This window comes from Rhipicephalus microplus, chromosome 10 (assembly GCF_043290135.1).
Source record: "Rhipicephalus microplus isolate Deutch F79 chromosome 10, USDA_Rmic, whole genome shotgun sequence".
Taxonomy (NCBI): domain Eukaryota; kingdom Metazoa; phylum Arthropoda; class Arachnida; order Ixodida; family Ixodidae; genus Rhipicephalus; species Rhipicephalus microplus.
In genome coordinates this window covers 3147266-3172605 of record NC_134709.1, presented here as the reverse complement: position 1 = coordinate 3172605, position 25340 = coordinate 3147266, and the positions used below count along the sequence as shown (strand labels likewise).

At 44.0% G+C, this 25340-nt stretch overlaps 3 protein-coding genes across 6 annotated transcripts in view; 2 read left to right on the top strand and 1 right to left on the bottom strand.

Moving 5' to 3' along the window:
- Pi3K21B (phosphatidylinositol 3-kinase regulatory subunit alpha) overlaps positions 1–4308 on the top strand; it is a 165667-nt gene extending 161359 nt beyond the window's left edge. For all 4 annotated transcript variants that reach the window (XM_075874876.1, XM_037432170.2, XM_075874877.1 and 1 more), the window contains one exon: positions 3858–4308. In XM_075874876.1, coding sequence (XP_075730991.1) covers positions 3858–4197 — 340 coding nt within the window. In that variant the 3' untranslated portion in view covers positions 4198–4308. The remainder of the gene's footprint in view (positions 1–3857) is intronic.
- Positions 4309–17061: 12753 nt separating this feature from the next.
- Positions 17062–20694, bottom strand: LOC119169117 (uncharacterized). Its single transcript, XM_037420220.2, has 3 exons — positions 19398–20694; positions 18748–18865; positions 17062–18395 (listed from the first exon to the last, which is right to left on the bottom strand). Exons 1-3 carry the CDS (start codon positions 20454–20456, stop codon positions 17128–17130), a joined length of 2445 nt encoding a protein of 814 aa, XP_037276117.1. The 5' UTR covers positions 20457–20694; the 3' UTR covers positions 17062–17127.
- A 132-nt stretch (positions 20695–20826) lies between these two features.
- Positions 20827–24933, top strand: LOC119185840 (BEN domain-containing protein 5-like). The gene is made up of 11 exons (XM_075874875.1): positions 20827–21158; positions 21216–21355; positions 21450–21551; positions 21829–22084; positions 22201–22248; positions 22940–22978; positions 23064–23108; positions 23211–23288; positions 23373–23410; positions 24088–24307; positions 24776–24933. The coding sequence occupies exons 1-11, from the start codon at positions 20966–20968 to the stop codon at positions 24916–24918; spliced, it is 1302 nt and encodes a 433-aa protein (XP_075730990.1). The 5' UTR covers positions 20827–20965; the 3' UTR covers positions 24919–24933.
- The last annotated feature ends 407 nt before the right edge of the window (positions 24934–25340 follow it).

Below are 25340 nucleotides of genomic sequence, written 5' to 3'. Positions count from 1 at the left end.
ATGCCACCTGGCCATAAACTGCAGCGAGCACGAGCCCACATCCAGGAGAAACGAACGAGGAAGTCGTTTGAAACGGCGCGCGCTCTCGTTGGGACTATTTGGTTCTGTAGCGTCACTGACCTGTGTCTCTGTGACTACGTGGTATTCCCAGCCCAAGGTCTCTCTTTTTCACACGCGACAATATATTGGGAGTGAGGGCGACCACTGAAGAGGAGAGTGCTTGTCGCTATGACGTAATAAATGCCATCATGTGACTCGCTTCTGCTGTTGTCAGTGCAGCGTGCTTGGTTTCTACAGAGGGTCACTTCCTTTTCTAACTTGCAGGTTTTTTATACCCTAGTTGCCGCACTACCGCACGCATTCGAGTGAGCCTTAAGTAAATTAGCTTTTCGGAAACGTCGAGACACCGATACACTTCTATGATAAAACTGAAATTGGTGAAATAACTGCATTTATCCTCAGGTGTGTTAGCGGCCACTTTTTTTTTTTCTTGAGCATGTACATGCTTTCGCAAAGATTGGCGTCTGGAATAGTAGATAAAATGTATAGTATGTATGACGATGTGCTTCGCGGATCTGTAGGCATAGGAATCGCCTTCATTTGTACCAGGCTAGAAAGAACAATTCCAGAAGTGTGGAATTGCAGCAACCATTCTGTTCGGCCCTTCTATGCTTAAATGAACGCATGATGCGATGTGTTGCTTCTCGCCAGGGTGTCAGTTTTCGTGCATACGCTAAAACCAAAAATATGCATGTTCGATAGCGTGCTCAAAAAAGGAAACAACCTGGCATTGATTATCGGGTGTGCAGCAAGCACTTTCACAAAATACTTTTTGTACTGCGTTGATATCTGATCATTATGATGTGGTACTATCCGGAAGTTTACACATAGGAATTTGCAATTTATTTACAGGCTGACAGGACTTTTCAAGATGTCTGCGGCTCAGGGTGGCGAAAATAATTTTGTCCTAATGCTGTCATTCTGCGTTACATATTCGGATGTCTCTTCCGATAGCAGCCGTAATGTGTTGAGCTCCTGGTGGACAAATTGGTTGATGCCAGAGACCAGCAGAGTCAATGCGAGCAAGATACAGTACTTGTAATTAATAGTCGAGAAAACGGTGCGAGCTGGTATGATCGTAACGTTCGTGCATCACATCAATATACCTCGCGCAGAGAAGCACATGTAGTGAAAGAGAGGATTAGGGAGACAAAATATATGCAGATAAAGTTCCACCCACTGAAATATGCCTTATAAAAAATGGTCCAGCAATAATTATGGGGAAAGTAGCAGGTTGCACAAACACGGTTGTTGTGAAGAATAATGGTTTGTACCGCTCTGAAAACTATAGGGCGAGCTGTTGGCGTGAATCCTGCGTGGCAGTCTATCCTGATCAAAACGTTACTGTATTGGCTGTGCACTTTCCACGCAAAAACATGAGTTCGGTGCATGCCATCACGCTTGAATTAGCAAGCATAAATGTTTGCGCAATGTGAGAATGCTTTGATTTACATATTACTATATAATTTTCACAACAACGCACCCTTTCTTACCAGAGCGCCACTTCACCTTGTGCGTTTATAGCGCCATGTGCACGTGCTCCGTCGAAAGTGCATGACACGGCGATTACCATACGTTGTTGGCTCGCTAAAAATATTTGTTGGTGAACACTCTAGATTGTTTCGCAGTCAATAGGAAGAACCTACGCTTGTGAAGCGACAACAGCCACGGCGGGACAGCCTGAATCACGTGAGTTGTCAAACACGTCGCACAGCCGGTACCACGTGATGTCGTTTTATACGTTATAGAAGGATTCCGGCAGATGACTCCACGGTATGTCCTCGCGCTCAATATATTGCATGTTTGTTTCGTCAGCATTGGATATTTACTAAAAGCCATTGGAACCTCGCAGTTTCCGGAAATAAAAAAATTGAACTAACAATGATGTCTGAACTCAGAATTATGCTCTCAAATACACCTTTTGATGCGCCATAGCTGCTTCTAAAGACAGCCGACAGGCACTCAGACACTTCGCAGGCGACGAGTTTTGGGGTGCGACTGCTATGCCAATTGTGCCAATTTCATATAATTCTTCATCTTTGTGCCGAGCTTTGCCAAAACCATAATATTTACTGAAGTTGGGCCACGCTGTGCCAAGATGCCCGACGAGCCTCAATTTTCTCAGTTGTAATAATTTCAGCGATGGAGCCAAGTTGCCCACCTGCAGTTTGATCATCAATCAATCCAAGCGTGCAGACTCTTAAGCTTAAACCATGGTAACCTATTAAGCTAACACGCTACCCTTAATCCGATTAGGTCAGGGCACTCACGAGACACGATCAGGCAGATAAAGTAACAAAGCAGAGCACCCATTGGTCTGCTAACCGCAACGAATACCTATCGAGGGCACGACACAACTTCGGCAAAAATGCGCTGCCATAGCCAGGAACGCTTCGCAGGAAATATCAACTTTCTGGTCTGTAAAATTGTCTATGACATGTTATCAACTAGAGCTGGGAGCGCATACCGCATTTACTGCGCGCAAAAAGAGTCGACGTGCTGTGAACGCTCGACCACGTTGGTCGCCATAGCAATGGCACATGAAACAGTTTCCTGTCTTAAAGTTGCATTAGTTGCGTCGTCCCGGTGATATATATCTGGTGCTGTCGCCGGACTAACGGGCGTGCGCCTCTGTTACTTTTTCTGGCAGAACGTCTTGCGAGCGAGCTGAGATGTTATGCCGTAAACCTAACCCCCATTGTAAAAAGGGGGGGGGGGGGGGGGCGTAGCAGTGTTTGAAAATTTGACCTTGTTCCAACCCGTGCAGAATGTGCCTAAACCACCTTCGTCCCAATACACCGGCACCCTGCGAAAAAGCATATTATGATTTGAAAGAGGCTGTTAGCATTACTCACAGGACAGTAAATTTCGTTCAATTACTCAGGCATGTATACTACCGCATAATTTTGAGCATTAGTATGATGCTGATGTCTGAAAAAGTTACTGGCAATCATTTGGTGCAGTGTATGACACTTCTGCCACCCTAAAGGGAAAAAAAAGAAAAAAATTTGCGCACCTCTTTTTTTTTTTTTTTCAGCCCTACTTCTCATCTTTCACTAATCTCTTGAATTTCAGTGTCGCTAGGTTGGCAGACCTGCATTTTAATTCATAGATTTTGTCAAAGGATTTGACAGGAGCGGCAAGTGCTGATGTGGACTTCGTCGTTGTTTGTTCAGTGGAGTAGATGAACGACTAGTTCTATTGAAACACCAGTTCTCATGTTTACTCTGCATGATTTAGGAGACGGTGAATGACTTGCACATTTGTTTTTCTGAATGTGAGCCTTCTCCTTCTTTGCTCCGAATTCGGTCTTTTGTGATAAAAACTACATGTTTTATTTCCCGTAACCTGCTCCAAGTTTGTATTTTTGTGCTCCAAAAGCAAGATTCTGCTGCTCCAAAAATGGCTACAAATTCTATTTTGGCTGTTGCAGCCCTGCTACTAGCAGCGGCCGCATAAGCAGCTGCAAGCTGCCTACAAGGCTCGTCGGGCCCTCCGTGAAATATTTTCAGGTTGAAGCCACAATCATTGATTACGTCAACGGTCTCTCCGCAGAGATTCTTGGGGCACTATTTGCTAGTGGTTCGTGTGTTTGCACATAAATCTTGCTGTGTGTGATTTCTCAAAACTTCTTGTATTTGGTTGCTGGAGGGATAATCTCTATTTTGGGCTACTTAGTTTTTTTTTTTCCCCTCTGTACGTTTTTATGAAATAATTTCCCTGAATAGTTCTCGTGCCCCTCAACTTTTCGTGGTATTTCAATAAATACAGTAAACTCAATTAAATTCACATTGCAGGAGGAGCGGTGGTTCGGAAGAGGTGTCTACTGACAGTAGCTGGTTCGTGGCCGACTGTGATCGAAGCCAAGCCATTCGTCTGCTCAAGGGTCGATGCGACGGTACTTTTCTCGTGAGACCCAGCAAGAACCCGGGGCAGTTTGCGTTGTCCATCGTGGCTGAGGGGGAGGTGCACCACTGCCTTATTCTACGCACTGAACGTGGCTATGGCTTTATTGAGCCTCTCACCACTCATCCCACGTTGCGTAGCTTGGTGCAGCACTATGCGCACAACTCTCTTGAAGAGCACAACCAACTGCTCAAGACTACTATGGCCTACCCAGTGTTTGGCTCTAGCTGAGGCAGGCCCCCCTTTTTCTGTACAGGACAACACCCTCTGCATAATGTGTACATAGCTCGCTTTTTTTATCACCACTGTTCTCTAGTCAAATAAAGATCGCTGTTTTCCTTACCTGCTCTCCTTCATTCAGTGTTGTGTGTAAATCACAAGCCAAGAAGTGTGTGAACGTGAGATTGTTCGTACACATTCATAGTAAAAACACATCGTGAAAACAAATCTGACATAGATTAAACAAAACAAGCGCGTGAACATTCCAACATTAGGACCAAAACAAGTAGCCATTGGGCAATACATTGTTTCGAGTGTGGATGCACCCCAAACTTCCACCAGATGTACATCGTGTGCCAGTACTGAGATTATGGCTCGCAAAATAGTCATATCACATATGCAGTCAAATCACAAAAATTGGTGGCGCACTATGCGGGACCTTATGTTGTTGTAGACTGTATAAGCAATTTAACTTGCTGCATAGCACGTCTTCATTCAAATGGCCGACGATCTGCAAAGAGTGAACTTGTCCACATAGCACGTTTGAAGCGCTATATTCCCAAAGAGACTCTGACTTGCCTGGTGGTCCCGCACAGTGCGCCACCAATTTTTCACACAACCCACGTTTCCTAATTGGCACCCACAGCAACATGAGGTCTCCACAATTAGGTATAAATCAGGTGTCGACATTGAAGATCAAAACGTGTCTTCCAGCGATCTTGCGAAGCGAGGGTGCGCAGGTAAGCAAGACGTCGGGCTTCTTCTGCACGGCAGACGATCTCGGATATGCCGGAATCGTGGTGGTCCAAAAACGGGAAGACTGTATCCAGGGTATGACGAGGCAGCCGAGCATACAGAAGAAAGAACAGACCGTAGCTGGGAGCTTCATGCTGTGCGGTGTTAAATGCGTAAGTGACAAAAGGTAGCACGCCGTCCCAGTTCTTGTGATCTGCTGCGTCATACATAGCATGTTTGTGAGGGTCCTGTTAGTTCGTTCCGTCAGGCCATTTGTTTGGGGATGATGTGGGGTAGACTGCCGAAAGCTTGAAGCACATAGACGAATCATCTCTTCCACCACGTCTGCAGTGAATTGTCGCCTACGATCACTGATAACAATTTTAGGAGGTCCATATCGAACCACAAAATGCAGCATGAATAAACACACATCAGCTGCAGTTGCCGATGGTATAGTAGCTGTCTCGCAGTACCGTGTTAAGTGATCGGTACATACAACTATCCAGCGATTGCCACTAGAAGACCTCGGAAAGGGCCCTAGAAGGTCAATCCCAACTTGCTCAAATGGAGTTCTAGGGGTGGAATAGGATGTAGTCGCCCTGGAGGAGCACTAGTAGGGCGCTTGCTGCGTTGACACTCGTTGCAACTAGAGACGTACCGTTCTGTCGTCTGGCGCGTTTTTGGCCAGTAAAATTTTTCTTGAAGCCGGCAAAGAGTTTTCGCTGTGCCTAGATTGCCCGAGGTTAGGTCATCATGCATACCCTGCAAGACGGAAACACGAAGACTCTTCGGAACCACGAGAAGAGATCGCAAGTCGGTCGTAGCATAGTTCTTTTTGTACACAAGCCCGTCGCACATGCAGAAGCGAGTCGCCGATAATCTTGACTCAGTAAGAAGGAGCTCCTGTATGGTGCGGTCCCTTTGCTGCTCAATCTTAAAGGCATTGGTGTCGGGAAATGGTTGGTTCAGTGATGCGATGGAGGTGTCGAAATTGCCCCCGTCACATTCCATCGTTGGAAGCGATAGTGGCGAAAGACAATCTGCGTCGACGTGGCGTCGGCCGCTTTTATAGAAAGCCGTGAAGCCATATTCTTGTAGACGAAGTGCCCAGTGTGCCAGCCGACCAGATGGGTCACGCAGATTGACCAACCAGCAGAGAGAATGGTGGTCTGTCATGATGGTAAATGGGCGTCCGTACAGGTAGGACTGGAAGCGCTGCACTGCGAAGACTACTGCGAGGCATTCTTGCTCTGTGTTGGTGTAGTTACGCTCAAACTTGCTTAGCGAGCCACTTTCATATAAAACGACATGTTCTTGGGTATCCAAGCATTGGACCAACATGGCGCCTACACCGACATTGCTAGCGTCTGTGTGAAGTTCTGTGGGAGCCAGAGGATCGTAGTGTCGAAGAATCGGATGGGATGTCAAAAGGAACTTCAACTCGGAAAAAGCGGACACACATTTCGGAGTCCAGTCAAATGGCACGCCTTTCTGAAGCAGGCATGTGAGTGGGTGCACGATATTGGCAAATCTAGGAATGAATCGACAGAAGTATGAGCAGAGGCCTAAAAAGCTGCGTAGTTCTTTCACTCAGTGAGGTTGCTTGAATGCCTCCACTGCAGCCGTCTTTGCAAGATCCGGTCGTATGCCTTCTTTGTTCACCAAGTGTCCAAGGACAATTGTTTGGCGCTTTCCAAAATGACATTTCTTTGAGTTGAGCACCAAGCGTACTTTACTTAGGCAGTTCAGCATGAGGTCGAGGCGCGTGTTGTGCTCACAGAAAGTGTGCCCCAAAATCACAACTTATTCCAGATAACACAGGCATACTTCCCACTTCAAACCACGCAGAATGTTGTCGATGAAGCGCTCAAAAGTTGCTGGCGCATTGCATAGTCCGAATGGCATCACATTGAATTCAAAAAGTTCATCTGATGTAACAAATGCCGTTTTCTCTCTCTTTCTCGTGCATTGGAATTTGCCAGTACCCTGACCTCAAATCAACTAACTGTAATGATGAATGTATGACATGACGAATAGTGGGAGGCTGATGAAAGACTGTCAATAGCATCATATACGTGGTAGAGGATATACGTCCTTCTTTGTGATGGCGTTGAGACGACGGTAGTAAACGCAAAATCGCCATGTTCCATTTTTTTATTCTTGACCAATATTACAGGTGCGGCCCACGGACTGTGTGATTCCTGAATCACATTCTTCTTTAGCATCTCGCCAACCTGTTCATTTATCACTGCGCGTTCCGAAGGTGATACCCGGTATGGTTTTTGTCGGAGAGGTCTGTGGTGTGCCATATCTATGCGGTGCTTTACATGAGAAGCAAGGAATGACAGTGGAGGCTGCAGCTGTGCGAAATGGAAAAGACCAGCATGTTTGCGCAGAATACTCGCCAGGTAATCACGCTCGTTGGTGCTAAGAGACTTGTTAATCATTGTCATTATGGAGGTGTCCCTGGCGTGCAGATGATCGGAATCGGGCTTATCCGGAGAATCGCTGCTCTCTGCAAGGATGGCAAGGGAGAACACTTGATGTTGACGGATCTTAGCAAGTTGTAGACTCTCTGGCAGTACCAAAGGTTCACTGGAGCCGTTGATCACCCACAAACCAGTATGCCCTTGCACAACCGACAACGTACAATAGGGTATGATAACTTTTTTCTTGATGCAGCTGAGGTGAATGGGCTCTACGGTGGCATCAAATGTCGTCCCGGTTGAAGGGGAACTGACAACAGGAACACATTTGGCAGACAAGGGTGGTACAGTTGTGTCCATGGGCACGAAAAGGGTGTTTCCCATACAGGGCGGGCTTTCCATAAATGCTACTGGAACATGTGAACCAACTGCAATCTACCCTGTGCGGCAATCGGCAGTGGCACTACAAAAACTCGGGAAATTGAGTCCTAGAATTACATCATGCGTTGAATGAAAGAGAACAGCAAAATCAAATAAAATTCTGGCCTCCCAAACTAACAGTCACTGTGCAGATACCAAACAGGTTGTAAGACATCTCTGCTCACTCCACGAAACGTATCAGCACGGTCCCAACAGAACATAACCTTTCGTCCAAGAAGGAATTTAATGCTAGACTCATCACTGATATAGTTGCACCTGGGCCCACAGAGGCCATTGTTGAGACCGTCGATTATCACACGAACGTTATTAGTAAACATGGAAATTACAGGAGGCATTTCTGTCGAAATCGAATACTATCCAGCGACCTCACCTCCAACGGTCGGGCCGACTAGTTTCCCGGAGGCGGCGAAGGGTAGCGGCGCCTTGGAAACGGCAACCTATTAGAGCGAGGGGCTGGCGGAGAGTGTCAGACCACAGTCAGAGGGCGGAGAACGGTTTCGCAGTGGCCTTAGTATCTCGTGAGATGTGCTTCCAGGGAACGCTGGTTCTCGTGCAAAGCCGCACAGGTGGGATCTCGGTGGGCGGTCGTACCTCGGCGGCTGTCGGTAGTTGCAGTACCTGGCAATGTGGCCTTCGACCCCATAGTTGTAGCAGACGGGTAGGGGTCGATCACCGAACCACTACCCGAACGGAGTGGAGGAGCTTGCTGAACGGTAACTGCCCGCCTTTGTGGAGTGGGGCCGGGACGAAGGCGTCGGCCATACCGCTGGTCAGGCGCGAATGAGTTTCGGTGTGGCCAGGAATTTCTAGCTTTGCTAACGTCCGTCACACATACAGATGGTGGCAGAGTAGCGAACGACGCTAGGTAGTAGGATGAACAGGTAGGCAGATGATTGATGGTGTCGTCGACCAGTGTGTCTTGTCGCTGTAGTTCTTCGCGCACTATTGCCCTGATAATAGCGGCAAGGTCGGCAGGCGGGCTAACATTGACGCTGGCGATCGTTGTTACATTTGCCAGCCTACCGAATTTCGGGACAATACGACGGGTCCTCAGCTTCTCGAAAGTACGGCAGAGACGTTGGACGGCGAAGACGGAAGTGAGGTCTTCCCTGCCTTTCAAAAAATTGTAGGTGTCCTCTGCTTCAGAAGGTGTCCGACCATGTCCTCTTCAGACATATGCGGGTCTATGATCTTGCAGAGCATCAGAACCTCCTCTATGTAGGTGGTAAATGTTTCTCCAGGACTCTGGGCTCTTTGAGCCAACGTGCGTGTGATAACGTGGGTTCAGGATTTGCTCCAGAAAGAATAACGCAGCGCGCAGATGGACAAACACGCATAAGACACATTTACAGACAGAACAGGACTCAACGAATAGAGAAAAACAGTTAAATTTGACATGAGGCTGTTACGCGAAATAGTCAAGCCGTAGCGTACATTAGAAGTGTGGCAGCTTGGGCTAGTTGGTATGGCATAACGATATTTATAGCGCGAGACCAAAACGACGACACAGAGACAAGAAGTCCTTCTTGTCTCTGCGTCGTCGTTTCGGTCTCGCGCTATAACTATCGTAGCGTACAGCTTGTTGTCGGAGCTGATGAAGTTGCCGAGTTGAAGGCGTCGTGCGTAGACCATCTGTCCGATGCCGTAGCTCGGTGTTTAGTCTGGCCGCTTGAAGTCAAGAAGGTCCACTCTGTGGCTGTTTATGCCGGGACTCTGCGCCCAAGGGACCCGCTCCCTGGTGGACGCCCTCGGCCTGTGCGTGCACGTGGGCCCATTGTGTGAAGAACACCCATTGTGTGAAGAATTAGCGTTGAATAAGTTATTCTAAGTGCTGTTTCGTTTCAAAACAATGGCAGAGTGTCTTTAATTGATTGTTCATGTACCTGCGATCTACATTTGCCATTTGAGACGAAAGTATTTATGCACAAAATTTACTGTATTGGGTTGTTTTCTATGCGCGCCATGCCACGGACACTGTCAAGTGTCATAGTCCTTGCCCTTTCTTGCCCAGACAATAAATGCAAGCAAGCTGAGTGTAATCCAACGGCAACAAGTCTACCATTGTATACACATATAGCTGGTATCATGAGTTAAATAAACATTTTGTGGCCAGCGCTTTGTTTGTTTGTATCCTCTAATCCATGGCTCATACCCACTCAAGGGGATTGGCCAAGAGAACATATAGTCTCATATGGACGATAACTGCATTATTGCTTACAACGAAAAAAAAAGGGGGGAGGGGGGGGGGTTGGGGGAGTTGTATAGTGAAGACAGTATGTTAAAAAAAAAAATGAAAGAAACCAAAGATTTAGATAGTGAGAAAAAAGAATCAACAACAAAGTAGACACTAATAGCTACAACTTGATTTTAGGAGCCGACCAGACAGCTGGTTTTGCCAAACCCAATTAATTTGGTATGTCATGGATTTATCCAGAATTGAAAATTACTTTTCGACCCGTTTTTTTTGGGGGGTATCTGTTAACGTGGGCTTTATGTTGAAAAACGTTTAGAGTCTTGAATAAAATTACACACCGCACCGAATGCATCTCTGTGGCACTTTCCCAAAACAGAGGCACCAAAACTTAAAACATTTTCTGTGGTTAAATTTAAACCTAGCTTTGCAAATGGAATATCTAAAAGTCGTTTCCTAATTAATGCATAGTTACGACATGAGCCAAAATAATGTTCAATAAATTCTGATTCTTTGCAGAACGGACAAAGGGGGGAAAGTGTCAGACCAGCTCTGTGTAAATAAAAATTTAATGGGGGGACACGGCACCGAAATCTGGAGATTATAATTTCAAGTTTTTTTGAAGGACTCCACTGGGCTTTCCATGGAAATTTGAGGTGCTGATAATCTGTCCATTGTGTGATATTTCCTAAACTATCTGTAAAAATAGCGAATTTCCTATATCTAACCCCTGATAAGTATTCTAACTCTGGAAGTACTGAAATTACTGGTCCATCGAGTGATGCTCGTGCCAAAGCATCTGCCAATTCATTTAATTGTAATCCGCAGTGACCTGGGACCCACACTAATTTGAGGAGTTTTAAATGCGGCGGTGCTAATGTGTGGAACGCTGCTAGGGCATGAGATTGTTCAGAGGTTGTCAGAGCTGCACACACCGAAAGTGAGTCTGTTAGGATGATTGCACTGGTCTCGGTCGTAGGAATTTTACGAAGAGCTAAAATAATAGCTACTAGCTCGGCTTCAAATATGGGAGTGAAATCTGGTAGCCTTACTGAAAAAGACCAGCCGAGGAAATCAGACGCAATTCCTACGCCTGCCTTTTCATTGTTGACAGAAGCATCTGTAGCTATTACATTTTTGTTTGTGCATGTACCAAGTAATCGTTTAATGTAGTGGTCAAAAATCTAAGAGATTGCAACTTGGCTTGTGGGGGGAAGACTTCATCGTACTCTATTCTAATGTTGATGGTTGAGGAATTAGTTTCAATTACTGTGCTAATGTCTACATTTATGCAATCCAGTTTCTTTTTAACGAAAATTATCTGAGGGGTATGAAATCGAGGCCAATGTGCAAGAAAGAAAGAGTCAAGGTCGCTGATAAATGCGTACTCTGATCTTCGCGCCGGTAAACTGTAGAACTTTAAGAAGGTTTGAACTGTTAGAATGTGGAATCGACAGAGGAGTGTTTCTTGTGCTTCTTGATACAATACCGTGCTTCTTGATACAATACATTATTCGCCACGAACCTGGGAAGTCCCAGGCATATTCGCAGGGCTTCTCGCTCTAACATTACTAGCGGTTTAATTTTTATAACCAGCGGCCCCCGAGAATAATACACACCCAAATTCCAATATTGGTTGCACATACATTTTATATATCATTAACATCGTGTGTCTGTGCAGCCCGTATTTTCTGTTGCTTAACCTGCGTAATAAACCTAACGCCCGTTGTGCCTTTGCTGTTATATATTCAATGTGTGGGCTCCAATTTAGCTTTTCATTATAAATCATTCCTAAGTACTTGACTGAATCAACTTGTGGAATAGGTTCCCGATTATACAATACAGGAATTGAAACTGTATCTGCTATAGGAAACACCAAGAGCGCACTTTTACTGATGTTCAATGACAATGAAATGGATTGCAACCAAATTTCTAGTGTATTATTATATCTTTGCAGTTTTTGATGTAGTGAGTAAATGTCGCTCTCTGCAGCGAAGAACGCGATATCATCTGCATAAATGTAGCTCATCAGTATATTGAATAATGCTGGAGATAGGACGGACCCTTGGGGAACACCACGTTTCTGTTTGAATTTATGCGAACAACAGCCATCCTTCACGCAATACAATTCCCTTGATTTTAGGAATTCTGCTATCCACTCAGTAATATACTGAGGAAACTTTAGACTCTGCAAAGTGGTCAGTAGAATAGAGTGCTCGACATTGTCGTACGCTTTAGCTATGTCGAGAGTTACTAATGCGGCGTACTGTTTCCTTTTACGAGCAAGCTGTATTCGCCTCTCTAAATCCGCATGGGCGCACCAAATTGAGCATTCAGAACGAAAACCAATTTGATTTGGCTTTAATATGACCTTATTCGTCATCCAGGAGTTTATTCGGCCCTTTAGAACTCTCTCTATGAGTTTCACCATGTTCGGAGTTAGCGAGATGGGTCCGATATTTTTTATGGTAAAACCTAATCCTTGCTTTTTTATTAATGGGATTACCTTAGATATTTTCCAGTCATGCGGTATCCAGGCATTCTTTAAAGAGTAGTTTATAAGATTGAGGACGTCGCCGGGGGATAGCTTGAATAAAATTTTAATCATAGGAACTGTGATTCCATCTGGACCAGGAGCTGACGATGGTAGATCTCGAATGACTTTTGATGCTTCAGACAGCGTTACGTTTTCGAAGTCAGTGCTTATGCTAGACTTTTGCCAGTTGAAAGCCATAATTGAAGAAAATCTAATTTCTAGACCTCTGCCAATTGACTCTAAAGAGTTCTTCGTTTCTTCCAATGATAGTTTTTCATAATCAGTATTTAATGTAGACAACAGGATTTTGCGAGATCGCATATATTGAAATAAAGCTTTCTTATTTTTGGATTTCGAGAGAAAATCGAAATGTCTTTTATCATAATCTTCTTTAGCTTGGGCCACCGTGTGTTTAAATACAGTGGCAAGAAATTTATAATCTGACCAGTTCTTAGGGGACTGATTATGTATTAGCTTCTTCCAAGCTGCCTGTCTTCGTCTGTGATCTCGTGAACAGTTGGAATTCCACCAGGGGCTATAGGGTATTCTCTTAGCTGATTTAACAGTAAATTCAGCGTTTTTGTATGCCCTTTTAACTACTGCGCTTATTTTCATAGCTTTAGTGTCATCTCCATCCTGAGAAGGAGCGTCTAAAGCAGTTTTTAGGTCGTGTTGAAATTTTGCATAATTTATATAGGTTCGGGCATGGAAGCATGATGGTTTGACGGGGCAAGCGTTCTCGAACATTATTGGAAAGTGGTCACTGTTGGAGGCGCAATCAAGGGCTGTCCACCATGTACTAGCAATGGCCGAGCTTACAAAGCTTAAATCTAAGGCGGAGCGTGAATGACCTCAAGTAAATGTGGGAGTTCTAGCGTTAAGGCACAATAAGTTGTTGTCTACCGACCAGTCCCACAACCGTTGTCCACACTGATCTGTTCTAAAACCCCAGCAAGTATGGTGAGAGTTGAAGTCACCAACTATAATTTTTTCTTTACAGCCTGAATTAGCAGCCATATCTAAAAGTATCGTGTCTTGAACGCCTACAGGAAAGTAGACGTTTATTAGCGAGAAAGGCAAGTATCCTGGCAAGGTAATACCTAACGCGAAAATTTCGCATTCAGAAGACATACATTTGTATGAGTTTTTGACTTTGAAACTAATTTTATTGTTTATAAAGAAAGCTAATCCTCCACCTTTGGATGGACGGTCTAGACGGAAGGTTTGGAAGTTGGGTAGGTGAAATACATGATGTGTGGATAGCCAAGTTTCTTGTAATGCAATAATAGCCGGATCGAATTTGGAAGACAGGTATAACAGATCTGTTATGGCTGAGTGAAGAGATCGGCAATTCTAATGTATAATTTTAAGAGACCCAATGATTTCGTTAAAATGGTTTTGACAATCACCTTATCTAAAATACTTTCTTTTAGAAAATCGGTTTTTGAAAGGTTGTCTTTCTGGTATTTCTTGCTTTTTACATGTTTCGGCGAGCTAGGTTTTTTCAATGCAGGGGATCTAGAACGCTTTAGGCATTTGAGATCTATGTCCATATCTTGTGTGTCCTGAGAATTTTCCTGTGCACCCTCGCTTTGCCTCTGAACGCCTTCTCCAGAGGGCTCTGCAGACTGGGCATCTGATGGAGTTATCTCAGATTCTGCCTCACTTGTCGGGTGTGCAGACTCAGCATTTTTTACAGCCGTACTTATATCTATCTGTGCTCCATAGACTTGTGCGATTCGGTTATTCACAATGTGCGACAGCGACTCACATAGGGTGGTAGCAAGGCGTTGCATAGCCTTATCCACAGCCTTCTCGATCATGTCTGCAATTGATGGGGAAAAGGATGCTTCCATTGCTATGTTATGGCGGGCAGCTGCTCCGGCATATCCTTGAGTTTGGGCTTGGATTTCAGCAATGGCATCCTTTCGGGAGCATCGCCTTCTGTCTACAATTTCAAGTATTTGGATTTCACGAGCCTTGGCTGAGCAGTTTGGGTTATCAGCGCAGTGTGCTTCATGGCAAAGACAGCACTTTTCTTCATTACCTTTACAGTCGTTTGAGTTGTGCGTCTCACCACAAATTCTGCATCTAGGTACTGACCTGCACCCTTTCAATGTGTGCCCATAACGCCAACATTTAATACACTGTAGGGGACGAGGTGATAGTGGCTCCACTCTTTATATTAAAGGCCACGCTTTGATTTCGGTTGGGCGATTCTACCCGGCAAATGTAGCAATCACGGACTCCGTTGGGACCTTGTTCTTGTCCACAACTCGACTACATCTATAGATAGCTATCACACCTGCATCTGAAAACATATCTAATATCTCAGTTGGGGTCAAGTTGACATCGACACCCCGAACGAGGCCTTTGACGCAAGCTAGGTGAGGTGGAATGAATGCGCTCACCGGGTTGGTAACGAATACCGAGCATTTTAGTAGGTGTCGAACACAGAGCTGGTCAGACGAGAAGCAAAGAATGCCAACCTTGCCAAACTGCCTGACCTCTGTGATGCTTTGGTAGTGAGTTGTAGCAGCTCTCAACTCCGTCTGAATAATTTTTGGATTCTTCATCTGTATGATACCATCGTTGCTTGGAACCAATGCCACCCCAGGTGAAAATTTCCTGCTGGTTTTCTGTTGGGAGTTGTTGGTTTTTGATGGAACCAGCAGTTAATCTGCTGGTTTCTTGCTGGTTGTACTGGTTCCAGCAGGGTGCCTACTGGTTTTCTGCTGGTTCCAGCAAAGTGCCTACTGGTTCTTACTGGTTTGCTGATGGTCCCAGCAAGCTACCTGCTGGTTGTACTGGTTCCAGCAGTGTGCCTACTGGTTTTCTGCTGGTTCCAGTGGGGTGCCTACTGGTTCTTTACTGGGACCAGTACCCTGTCTGCTGGCTCTACTGGTACCAGCAGGATGCTTGCTGGTTTTCTGTACTGGTTCAAGCAGGCTACTGGTTTCACCCTGGGATGCTGCTGGGACCATTAGGCAATACCGGACGGTTCTCAGCTGCTTGAACTGATTATAGTGGTGGTCCACTTCGTGGTTTCCTGAGAACTCTAACTAGCCGAAACATTCAATCATGAGGCTTGTATCTTCTGATTATAACTAAGACTTTACTGTACTTGAAAGTGGTGTGCCAATACATTGAGCAATTAAGATGTAGTATAGAGAAATATGACGTAGAGACTGTTTATACAGGTTTCAAAAAACAAAAGTCAAGGGAATTCAAGGCAGTGTCTTGGGTTTTCGAAGGACTAAAGAAGATATCCAAAGAATATTTTTGTGGGTGCTCTGCATTTCAACATTCTGACTAGTTCTAATAAGTTTATATTATAATGAACATAGTGCTTGTGATAGTGAAGCCTTTATTCCACAAGAAGTAGTTCACTACACACAAAAAATGTTCAGATTAGCTGCGGAGACTTTTTAAGCATAAACTAGGCTTTGCTTCGTTGGAGTATACTAACTTAACATGCTGCTCACATGATGGGGAAACCAATTTTGTGGCATAAATGCACGAGACATAGTGAAGCAGAGAGATAAGTCGAGAAAGAGACAATGTACGACAAGGTTGACGTACAGGTGGGGAAATGAACAATAAAAAATGTCGTGAAGAAAACAGTGCAACACCAGAAGGGAGCCAGCACCTAAGCCACAGTAGGTGTCTATCGCTTCATTAACAGTGTTTCATATTTTTAATGCCCTGAAGAACAAAGCATATTGGTGCTGAAATGAAGTTTGGTGAATCTACACTGCTGCCTAAGCACAAAGAAGCAGCTCATAGACAAATTCCTAGACTTTTAGGCTTCGAATATGTTCTTTTTTATTTCAATGGTTTTATTGTTATTTAATTTGGAAACATACATGTACAAAGGATACAGAGAAAAAAGGGAGGAATTTTGAAGAGTTGCATGCACCCTGAACACACAAGGTGTGTTCAAATAGAAAGGGGTGCTCAAACGTTCCCAGGCTGCTACGCTTGTAATCTTATGACAGCACTGCCTGGGAACATTTGACCAACCCAGTGCACATTAAACCTTGTACTGTACAACAGCGCACACTTTCTCTTCTTTTTTTTATAATACAAAATGTTTACACCCAGAGACAGGGCTAAAGCTGGGCTTAAACAATGAGAATTGTCAATACTCACAATCATGAAGTTTATTAGTAATTCAAGAGGCACTCGACAGTATACAGCATGAATTTGCACAAATTGGCAATAGCTAAATCAATTGAAAATGGCATTTCTCACTTCCTCTAAAAACAACTGTTTCACTGCACAATCCACAAACATCTACACCTGCAGTTCACTGACATGTGGAGGTTCTTTTTAACAGCCCATTCATTTAACAGCTTGACATGCAATGACAATGCGGTGTACACATCTGAGGTTTCTACTCATATCATTGTAATTTAGAAGGTGGCTTGAGCAGTGAATTATTAATAAAGCCACAACACACAAGGAACAAAAAAAACTAATTTTACAGATGTGAAGTGTTTCTGACAAAAAGTACAAAAAGTAGGTATAAGAAGGTATTGGTGCGATTTTTATATGATGAGACCTTTTTATAGAATGATGAAACTAATTCAATGTTGCTCTTAAGCGTCCCTTTAACAACCACCAGAGAGCATTTTCAAAGAAATTCTCTGAAAAAAACACTTTCTATTGACCTCTACATAGTTGCAAGGGACAACACTGGCAGACAGCTCCACTAGCTGTTGGGAATTCGCATCCTCTGATTTCATTATGTGCTCAGTGCCAAATGCACGACGTGACAAGAATTTGTTTGACAGTGCAAAAATCCTTACATTTCCTGACGAATCCCTAATAGAAACAATGTGCTTCAACTTCAAGCACGTTCCCAAATATATTTGCAATACAGTGCTGTCACTTTTGTTCGGCCTTGAGTACTGCTCACTGTGAAACCGAACACCCGGTGATACAATCACTCGGTCATGTTCCATGACACGGCCCCTAACGATGTTGCCAACATGGTCCTGCACAAGGTGAAGCAGCTGGTCAGACACAGCTCGGGGTTTGCTGAGCAGTAAACCACCTTTACTATTTGATGGGCCAGCTTTTGTCAAAAACTTCAGAGTGCAAGGGCTAGCTGAAGCCTTTAGATACCTGAAGTTGCTGGCCATCATTAAGCGCTCTACAATCTGCAGTGGGGCACCTTTTGCTGATGTGACCAGCTGCTTAATTTGGCCAATGTTAGACTCAAAAGCAAAACATGAATGTGCCCAAAGAGGTCCTTGGTTCAGAACACTCTGAGCCATGTGCAACAATTGATGTACATTGAAAGTCATGTTTTTTTCTCCATAGAGAAACTGCATGTCGACAACAAACTTTACCAAGCAGTCTGTGCTTACAGAAATGTCACTGAGGGACACTGTGTCCTGCAGAAGAAGGGCAATACCTTTCACAAGCAATGCAAAATGTTTAAGATACTGCCGTGGAAGCAGGCCTTCCAGACAAGGCAATGAAAAATACAGTAGCCATTGCTGCCACTCCGAGGCTTTCCAATACTTTCTCAGAGAAACTGAGCGGGGAAGTCGTGGCATACAGCTATGCGGCTTTATAGAGCACAAACGTTGATCTAATACTGCCACAGTTTGTGGTGCCCCAATGTAATATTCCTCGCCTACATTAGAGAGCCAGTCCTCCGTCATCTGCCGTGCCACACCTAGAAGCACACAATGCATATAATCTGGAGTAAAGCCCCAGATTATATTAAAGTGCTGAAGATTAATCAAAGGCGTGATGCCTTTTGCTCCCTGTACTGGTCTTCCAGCTTCAGCAGCCTTGGCCATGATTTCCTTTGTGCCTTCTGCTGTCCTGTCAGGTGAAACAGTGTCCACAGGATACTTGACAGTTCCTGTTTGGCAATAGTAAGAAAAAAAAACAGAGAACCTCACAAATTTAGAAGTTTGTAAAATCTCGCACAGCTAAGCTTGATTGTAAATGGCACACTTGTTTTCAGTGATATTTCTGAGAATTTACTTCTAGAACACATTTAGAAAAACATACTATGTGCCAGAATTTGGAAACATAGAATCGCTACGACATAAAGCACATTTTTGCCTCTGAGATGAGAAATGGCAACCCCAGATACATTAAACAAGGTGAATGTTTACATAAAAATTGCTAAAAAAGAGAGAAACTCTGATCAACATATCTAGTCAGAAATCTGACTCCATGTTATGCAGTAATGCGACATCTTTACTAACCATTCACAGCTGCCCCTGGATGCAAGCACCATCCACAGCCATAATACCCATTAAACTGGGTTAGGTGCTGCATGGCTGCCCGTGCTGGTGCATCAGCGCTGCAGCTGAAGCAGTACACCTGCATGAGCAAGGACAAAAAAGGAAGCTGTTAGCCCTAACTACCCTCTGCAATGAAGTACAACAAAAAGGAAATGGATAGAGGGCTTGTTTTCTTTGCCAGACACAAGTCAATTATTGCAGTAGACATTGAGGACAAGGAAAAGATCGGGTGATGTTATTAACAGTTTTCAATTGATAACAATCCATTCAGAAGAAGCACTTTTCATGCTTTTGCATAAAGGGACATGATCTCCGTAAGTTGTAACAGTTACAGTAAACACAATGCAGTAAATACCACTTTGACACTTAGATAATTGACAGTATTTAGAGATAAAGTCGCACTAGAAAAGAATACACACAAAGATGAACTAGTGTGCCATCCTCCATGGTGTCATTATGCCCAAGTGGCCTGGATTTCATCATGACTGGAAGAAATTAGCTGGCACAACAATGTAGCCTCGTCTATGCATTGTAGCTCAGTGCAGCATTTACAACTAGAATGTCTTGAAGTCGTGTTGTTCAAGCAGCTTTAATAATTAAAAAAAAATTACCTTGGAATGCACAGTTTCGTTGCCTGCCTTCCATGTGATCCCACTGGTCGACAAACCGTCCATTTGTTCAACAAATGCGTTCAGTAGGAGAGTCATGTCGGGATGTTTCTGGCCATACCACAGAGCAGACACAAGCACATTTTTCTGCCTCATGTACACTGGGAGTTCATTCACCATCACTTGAACGGGCCACACAGAAAACTTCGATGACTTGAACACGGCGCTTCCATCACTGTTAACAGTGAGAGTGATATCATTTTTTGATGTCAATTCGCGCCTAAGTGCCCTGTATAAGGTGCCATCTATTATGTCTGTCATTTCATCTTTGTCGACAGACATACTCTCGTTTATTGAATTCAGTCTTTCGTGGAGTGCAGTGCTCGCATCATTCTCGGCAAGTAACGAAGACAGCAACTTTGCGATGGGCAGGGTTATGAAAAAGTGGCCATCGCGTAGCATCTGCGGCCCACTGTTACGTTGCCCGCATACGGTGCACGTTACCCGCACTGCATTCCGCGCTGCAAGGTCGCCACTTGTTACGGCAAGGAGCGTCATACAGTTTTCACAGTAGAAGTGTAACCGGGCGGCTTTTATTTCTGCCCCGACACTCTTCTTGAAAAGATATTTAGTAACTGGTATATCATGTCGTTCAAGTATGTGCATTATCAACTTTTGGAGTGCTTCGACTCCCTTCCAAGGGATGCCAAATTCGAGGACAAAATTGACAGTCAGTGCCAGCAAATCGTCACTAGAGAAGCTCCCTAAATCTCCCTGTGGCTCGTCTGTCATTTCTGCGCCAACGGAAGGCTGCGGCTCGTCACTTGGGGCCGCTTCATGTGCCGATTCAGAGTCACAGTCGCCTTCAACATCAGTCTGCGGAGGTTGCGTCAGTACGCGAAGTGCTGTCGGAGCAGTCGACCCGCCAGCGACATTTGTGTCCTGCTGCAGTCCACGACGTGATTGTTGCACGCTCGAGGCTGATCTTTCGAGATATGTTTTCGTTGAATACGGGATGGCGGAGGCGCTGCCTGGGTTTAGGTATTCCTTTCTACGAGGCATACTCCCTCAGTGCGGATCCACGCAAATATCGCACTGCAAACTCACCGAAAACCTTCTAAGTAATGAAGCCACACGTTGTGTTCACGCGCACAATCACGACAGTTCGCTCATAGTTCGCTCGGACTCGCACATTCTCCATGATCTCACACAATCAAACGACTTGGATTGGCTTGTACGGCGTTGAATTAGTTGGATTGCAACCCGGATTTCAAAAACACATATCTATTTAATTATATCTTAGTAAGTTTATACATTGTTTATAACATGAACAGTTTTTACACCTGTTTATAAGCTTATTTAAAGCATTTTTTATTTGTTTATAGGTGTATTTATTTATTTATTTTGTTCCGCACGCAGTTATTGGTATTGCCCAGTCTTGCCGCTAGGAGTTGTTATGGTGTTATTTTTAATGGACACGACACGTGCGCGACACGCGACTGCTACATTTTTTTCAGAGATTGGTGTGTGTGTGATGCCATTTAAGGCTTTGTTAAATCATCAGTACTACCATGTACGCTGTTGTTCGTTTCCTGGACGATCACGACAAACGGTTACACGTCATTCACGTGCATGACATCGAGAAGTTTGATCCCAAAGACACCAGCGACTACGACAACCGCTTTGTTTACAGCGCGTACTGGCGAGACCCCGTGGATGACACAAACACTGGTTTGTACAACACGCAAGTCTTGATGCTGGCAGGTATGTGTGGTATGTGAAATGTTACGGTTCCAATTTTATAGTCGTAATTTCTTACAGAAAGCGAAGATGACGCCCGCGCGAAAATGCGGGCCAAGAGGTTGGTGATACCAAAAATACCTATGCAAGAAACGACGTCAGATGATGATCCTGATGAGCTCGTGGAGTCCCAAACAAAAAGAAAAAAGGCTGAAAGAAAGGTTGCTATTTATGCTGCCTACATTTTGAAACGGCTGAAAACTTGCTGGTCTTGCATTGATCATCATCTGTAATTGTGCTTTCGACTTCTTTCAGAAACAAAAGAACGACAGAGCAAATGCTAAAAAAAACATGTATGACGAAATTCTTAAAAAGAATCTGGAAAAAGCGCACTCTGGGCGTAAACCTAGAGCACAGGTAAGTGTGCCATGGTCTTCATTAGTGCACTGTACTATAAAAGAAGCATTTTTTTTTACTGAAAGCAAAACCCTCATGAGACCCTTGAAGGCTACAGCTAGGGCACAATAAATAGACAGGGACAACAGAAGAAAGCACAAAGTGAAGCGCCGATACTTGTGTTGCTTCTGTTGTTCCTGTCTATTGTGCACAGTAGCCTTCAAGATGCAATACCAACTAGCCCACCAAGCCATCCTAGTGAATTCATGAAGTCATTTTTTGCATGATGAAATTTCAGCCAAGGAAAGGGACAGACACTCCGTCGGACAGCGGGTCCTCCGATAGTGATGAATTGTGCCCAAAAAGTGAAATTCTTCAAATGAAGAAGAAGAAAGACGTGTGGAAGGCGAGAACGAAGGCGCTGGTGGTTAAAGAGCTTGAGAAGGACAGAGACATGTGGAAATTGCGTGCTGAGGAGCTGCAGCACGACAACCAGTTTCTAAAGCAGCAGGTTGCAAGCCTGCAGAGATCCCTTGAAAGCAAGCTTTTCAAGCGTAAGAATGCTTTTTGCTCTGCATTATTTACTTGACAAAAGCTCCATGTATAATGATTACATGACAACTCATGTGCTACATAAAAACTTGTGCACCCTTTTTTTGTGTACATGCAGTTGCAGTAGAACAAGACCGGGTGCCTTGCAGTCGGGGCATGTTGTCAGGTTTGTTTCCCCATAAGAACTGCATACACCTATGCTCTTGAGTAAATGCATCAGTTCCATATTTCACTGGGACAGTAATATAGCATACTTTGACCTGTTTAATGAAGTCAGCTTTTTTATTATTTATTTATTCATATTTTGTCTAAGCAACTCGCTCAGTAGTATGTGCAAAGTAAAGGTTATAGAGATTTGGCTTTACTTGATGAACTTGCCGAACGAGTTCAAAGAGTGCTGCACTTTTTATTTGTTTTGAAAAAGTGCCCGCCAAACACAGCATGAATTAACTTTGGAGTGTAAGTTCAGCTGTTCTGCAGTAAGATGGCAGCTTCAGTCAGTATGTAATATAGAAGATGCTAGTGCCATGATAATGAAATGATGTTGGTTCTTTGAAAGTGGAGGTGGATAGATGAAAGTAAAGTTTGAACTGTAAAACAGAGTAGCCAATCGAGAAAACCTCGAACGAACAAAATTTTTCCTTGGTATGGTTTATCGCTATGTTACATTGTGATTTTTGGTTTGAAAGTCCGAAGTGAATTGACTTGGAGATGTGCACCTCATCGTAGCTTTTAGAAGCAGCCAATGCTCTAAGGCACGCTCTGACTAGCATGAAGCTTTAAACAAAAGCATCCAGATTTAACAGGCTTGAGGGGTTGAAATCTAAACTTTTACACCTGAATCATTTTTATTACAGCACATTCTGAGACAGATGAAGGAGAAAGCTTCGTCGGAAGTGAGTACTTTGCTTCTTTTATAATACTTCCCTGCATTTCAAAACTGGAGTGACAGTTACTGTCACTATATCTTTGTAACTTTAGATCTGTTGATTATGGACAACATGGCCTGCAGTGAACGTGTTCTCCGTAAGTAACAGCTCTGGTTTCATAGACAGTAAACTTTGTTTCAATTAGAGCAAGTTGTGCACCAAGATAAGCCATTTTTGAATAATTCTAAATGTTGCGTAGCACCGTGCTCATCTACTGCTGTAGAACCAGAGGAAAGGACAAGCACTGTTGGTGGAGAAAAGAACACTACACATCCAGGTCAGCTCAGATGTCACCTCAGATATTCTGACAATAATTTTTTTTTTTTTGTGCCATGACAAGGACCTGATATCTTTCTTGCAGGCCCAAATGGAGATTTCATTTATATGGAAGATGGCTCTGTAAGTAATTTGCTCGAAATTTAATGTCACTGTCTGCAGCTGCTTTTCATGCTTAACCGTTTTTTTTTCTATTGGTAGTCACAGCTACTCTATAGATCTAGGTGGTATAGTTAATTACGAAAGCTTTCTTAAAGCTTCTTGCTTGCAGCATGTTTACCATTTTTATTTTTTTAGCATGCTCAAGTCTTCAGTTTTACTCAGTGTACTTTTTGAGAGAAGTATGAATACCGTTGGGACCAGCACACAGTTTTTCTTTTTTATTATCAGCAATAGCAAGGTGTACAGTGCTGATCACACCTGTCTTGAGCACCTGAGCAGTGCTGTGTGGATGAAATATGGCAAAATTCTAAAGCAGATACTCAATTTCACTGATACTTCTTGCATTCATGTGCAGTTGAATATACTAGATGAACCGCACAGGCTCAAAAGCATTGTCTCTAACAGAGTAACCAATAACATTTTACTGCATTTGATTTGCAGCACACCACTTGTGCACCATAGACAAGTGTGATAGACTGTACATACTATTCATGTGCTACATCGTTGTGTTGTGCCAGGTGCATTGGTTAAACAATTTGTTAGTTTTGTTGTATGTTTAGCAGAAGTAACATGCAGCATTTTTTGTTTCATTGCTCCTTACAGTAGGGATTTTCCTCCATTATTTTGCTTTTTCACAGTTCCATTTGACGAAAGGCGTAACAATAAGTGGTGTGTGTGCAAAAAAAATATTTGGGAACAAGAAGGCTACCTTGGTGGTGAAGGATGCTGCCCACGCTATATGGGGAAGCAACGTTCTTGCATCTAGGAGCGTCACAGGGACCGTTGGCTCCAGGAAGAGAGCATTGGGGGAGCAGCCCAAGCAGCCGCTGACACCGGAGAAACTTCTTGTTGTGTCAGGTACAACTAGCATGAATAGTTTTCCACAGCGCATGCAGGAAGTCATCTTTACACAGCCTGGCAGCATGAACGAAAATGAAAGAGTGAAATTCATGCTGTTTGCTTTGCGAGTTGTCAAAACAAAATTTTGGTATATAGGGTGAACAGAAGTTGCACTTTGTACTGGAAATATGGAAAGATATCTCTGAGTTTGGGTTAAATTTGATGGGGTGCATGGTAGGCTCCTATGCTCAACTGACAATCTGTTGCACATGAAACTGTGCACCAAATTTAACTGCCATCAGCTGCCGAACAGGACAACTTGGGTTTTGTGGAGCTTGTGAAACTAAGTCATGCACATTCCTAATCCAGTGATGTCGGAGCTTTAGTGCTCAAACCCAAGCTCTGCCTCTATGGTGTGGCAGTTGTCGTTGCCGCAATCACTACTTTTTGTTGTCTAATGCTCAAAATCGACTCGTCTGTTTGTAGAAACACTCAAGCACTGGGGACAGCAGAAAGACGTCAACACTGCTGACACGGAAAAAAATCTGCCCAGGATCCTGGCTGAGAAGATCCAAGATCTCCTGAAATCGAAAGTGCGCAAGCAGATGTTTGACGATCAAGCACAATAAATTCTTAAACACTAAGGCTGTTTGTTTAACGCCCAATGCATGCTGTTAACTTGGCACAGGAATGTAGAACGTGCAAGTTACAATAAGCACTGACTTACTAATCGAATGGCACAACCATCTGGATAGCCATAAAAGTTATGTGCTTGTAACCCTAAAGTTGCTAAATTGGGCAGAAACATGCATTTGAGTTCGTTTGGGCACCACCTTGTTGATTGGGGGCGTCCTCCATCTCGGTGAGTAACAATTTTGTTGCATGTATGCAACCCTGAGCTGAAACCAGTAGCTGCTGGTTTCGGATACTGGTTTCAGTGACTGGTTCCATCAGCTACTGGTTCCATTACCTACTGGTTCCAATACCTACTGGTCCCATCACCTACTGGTCCCATCACCTACTGGTCCCATCAACTACGGGGAATGTGCTA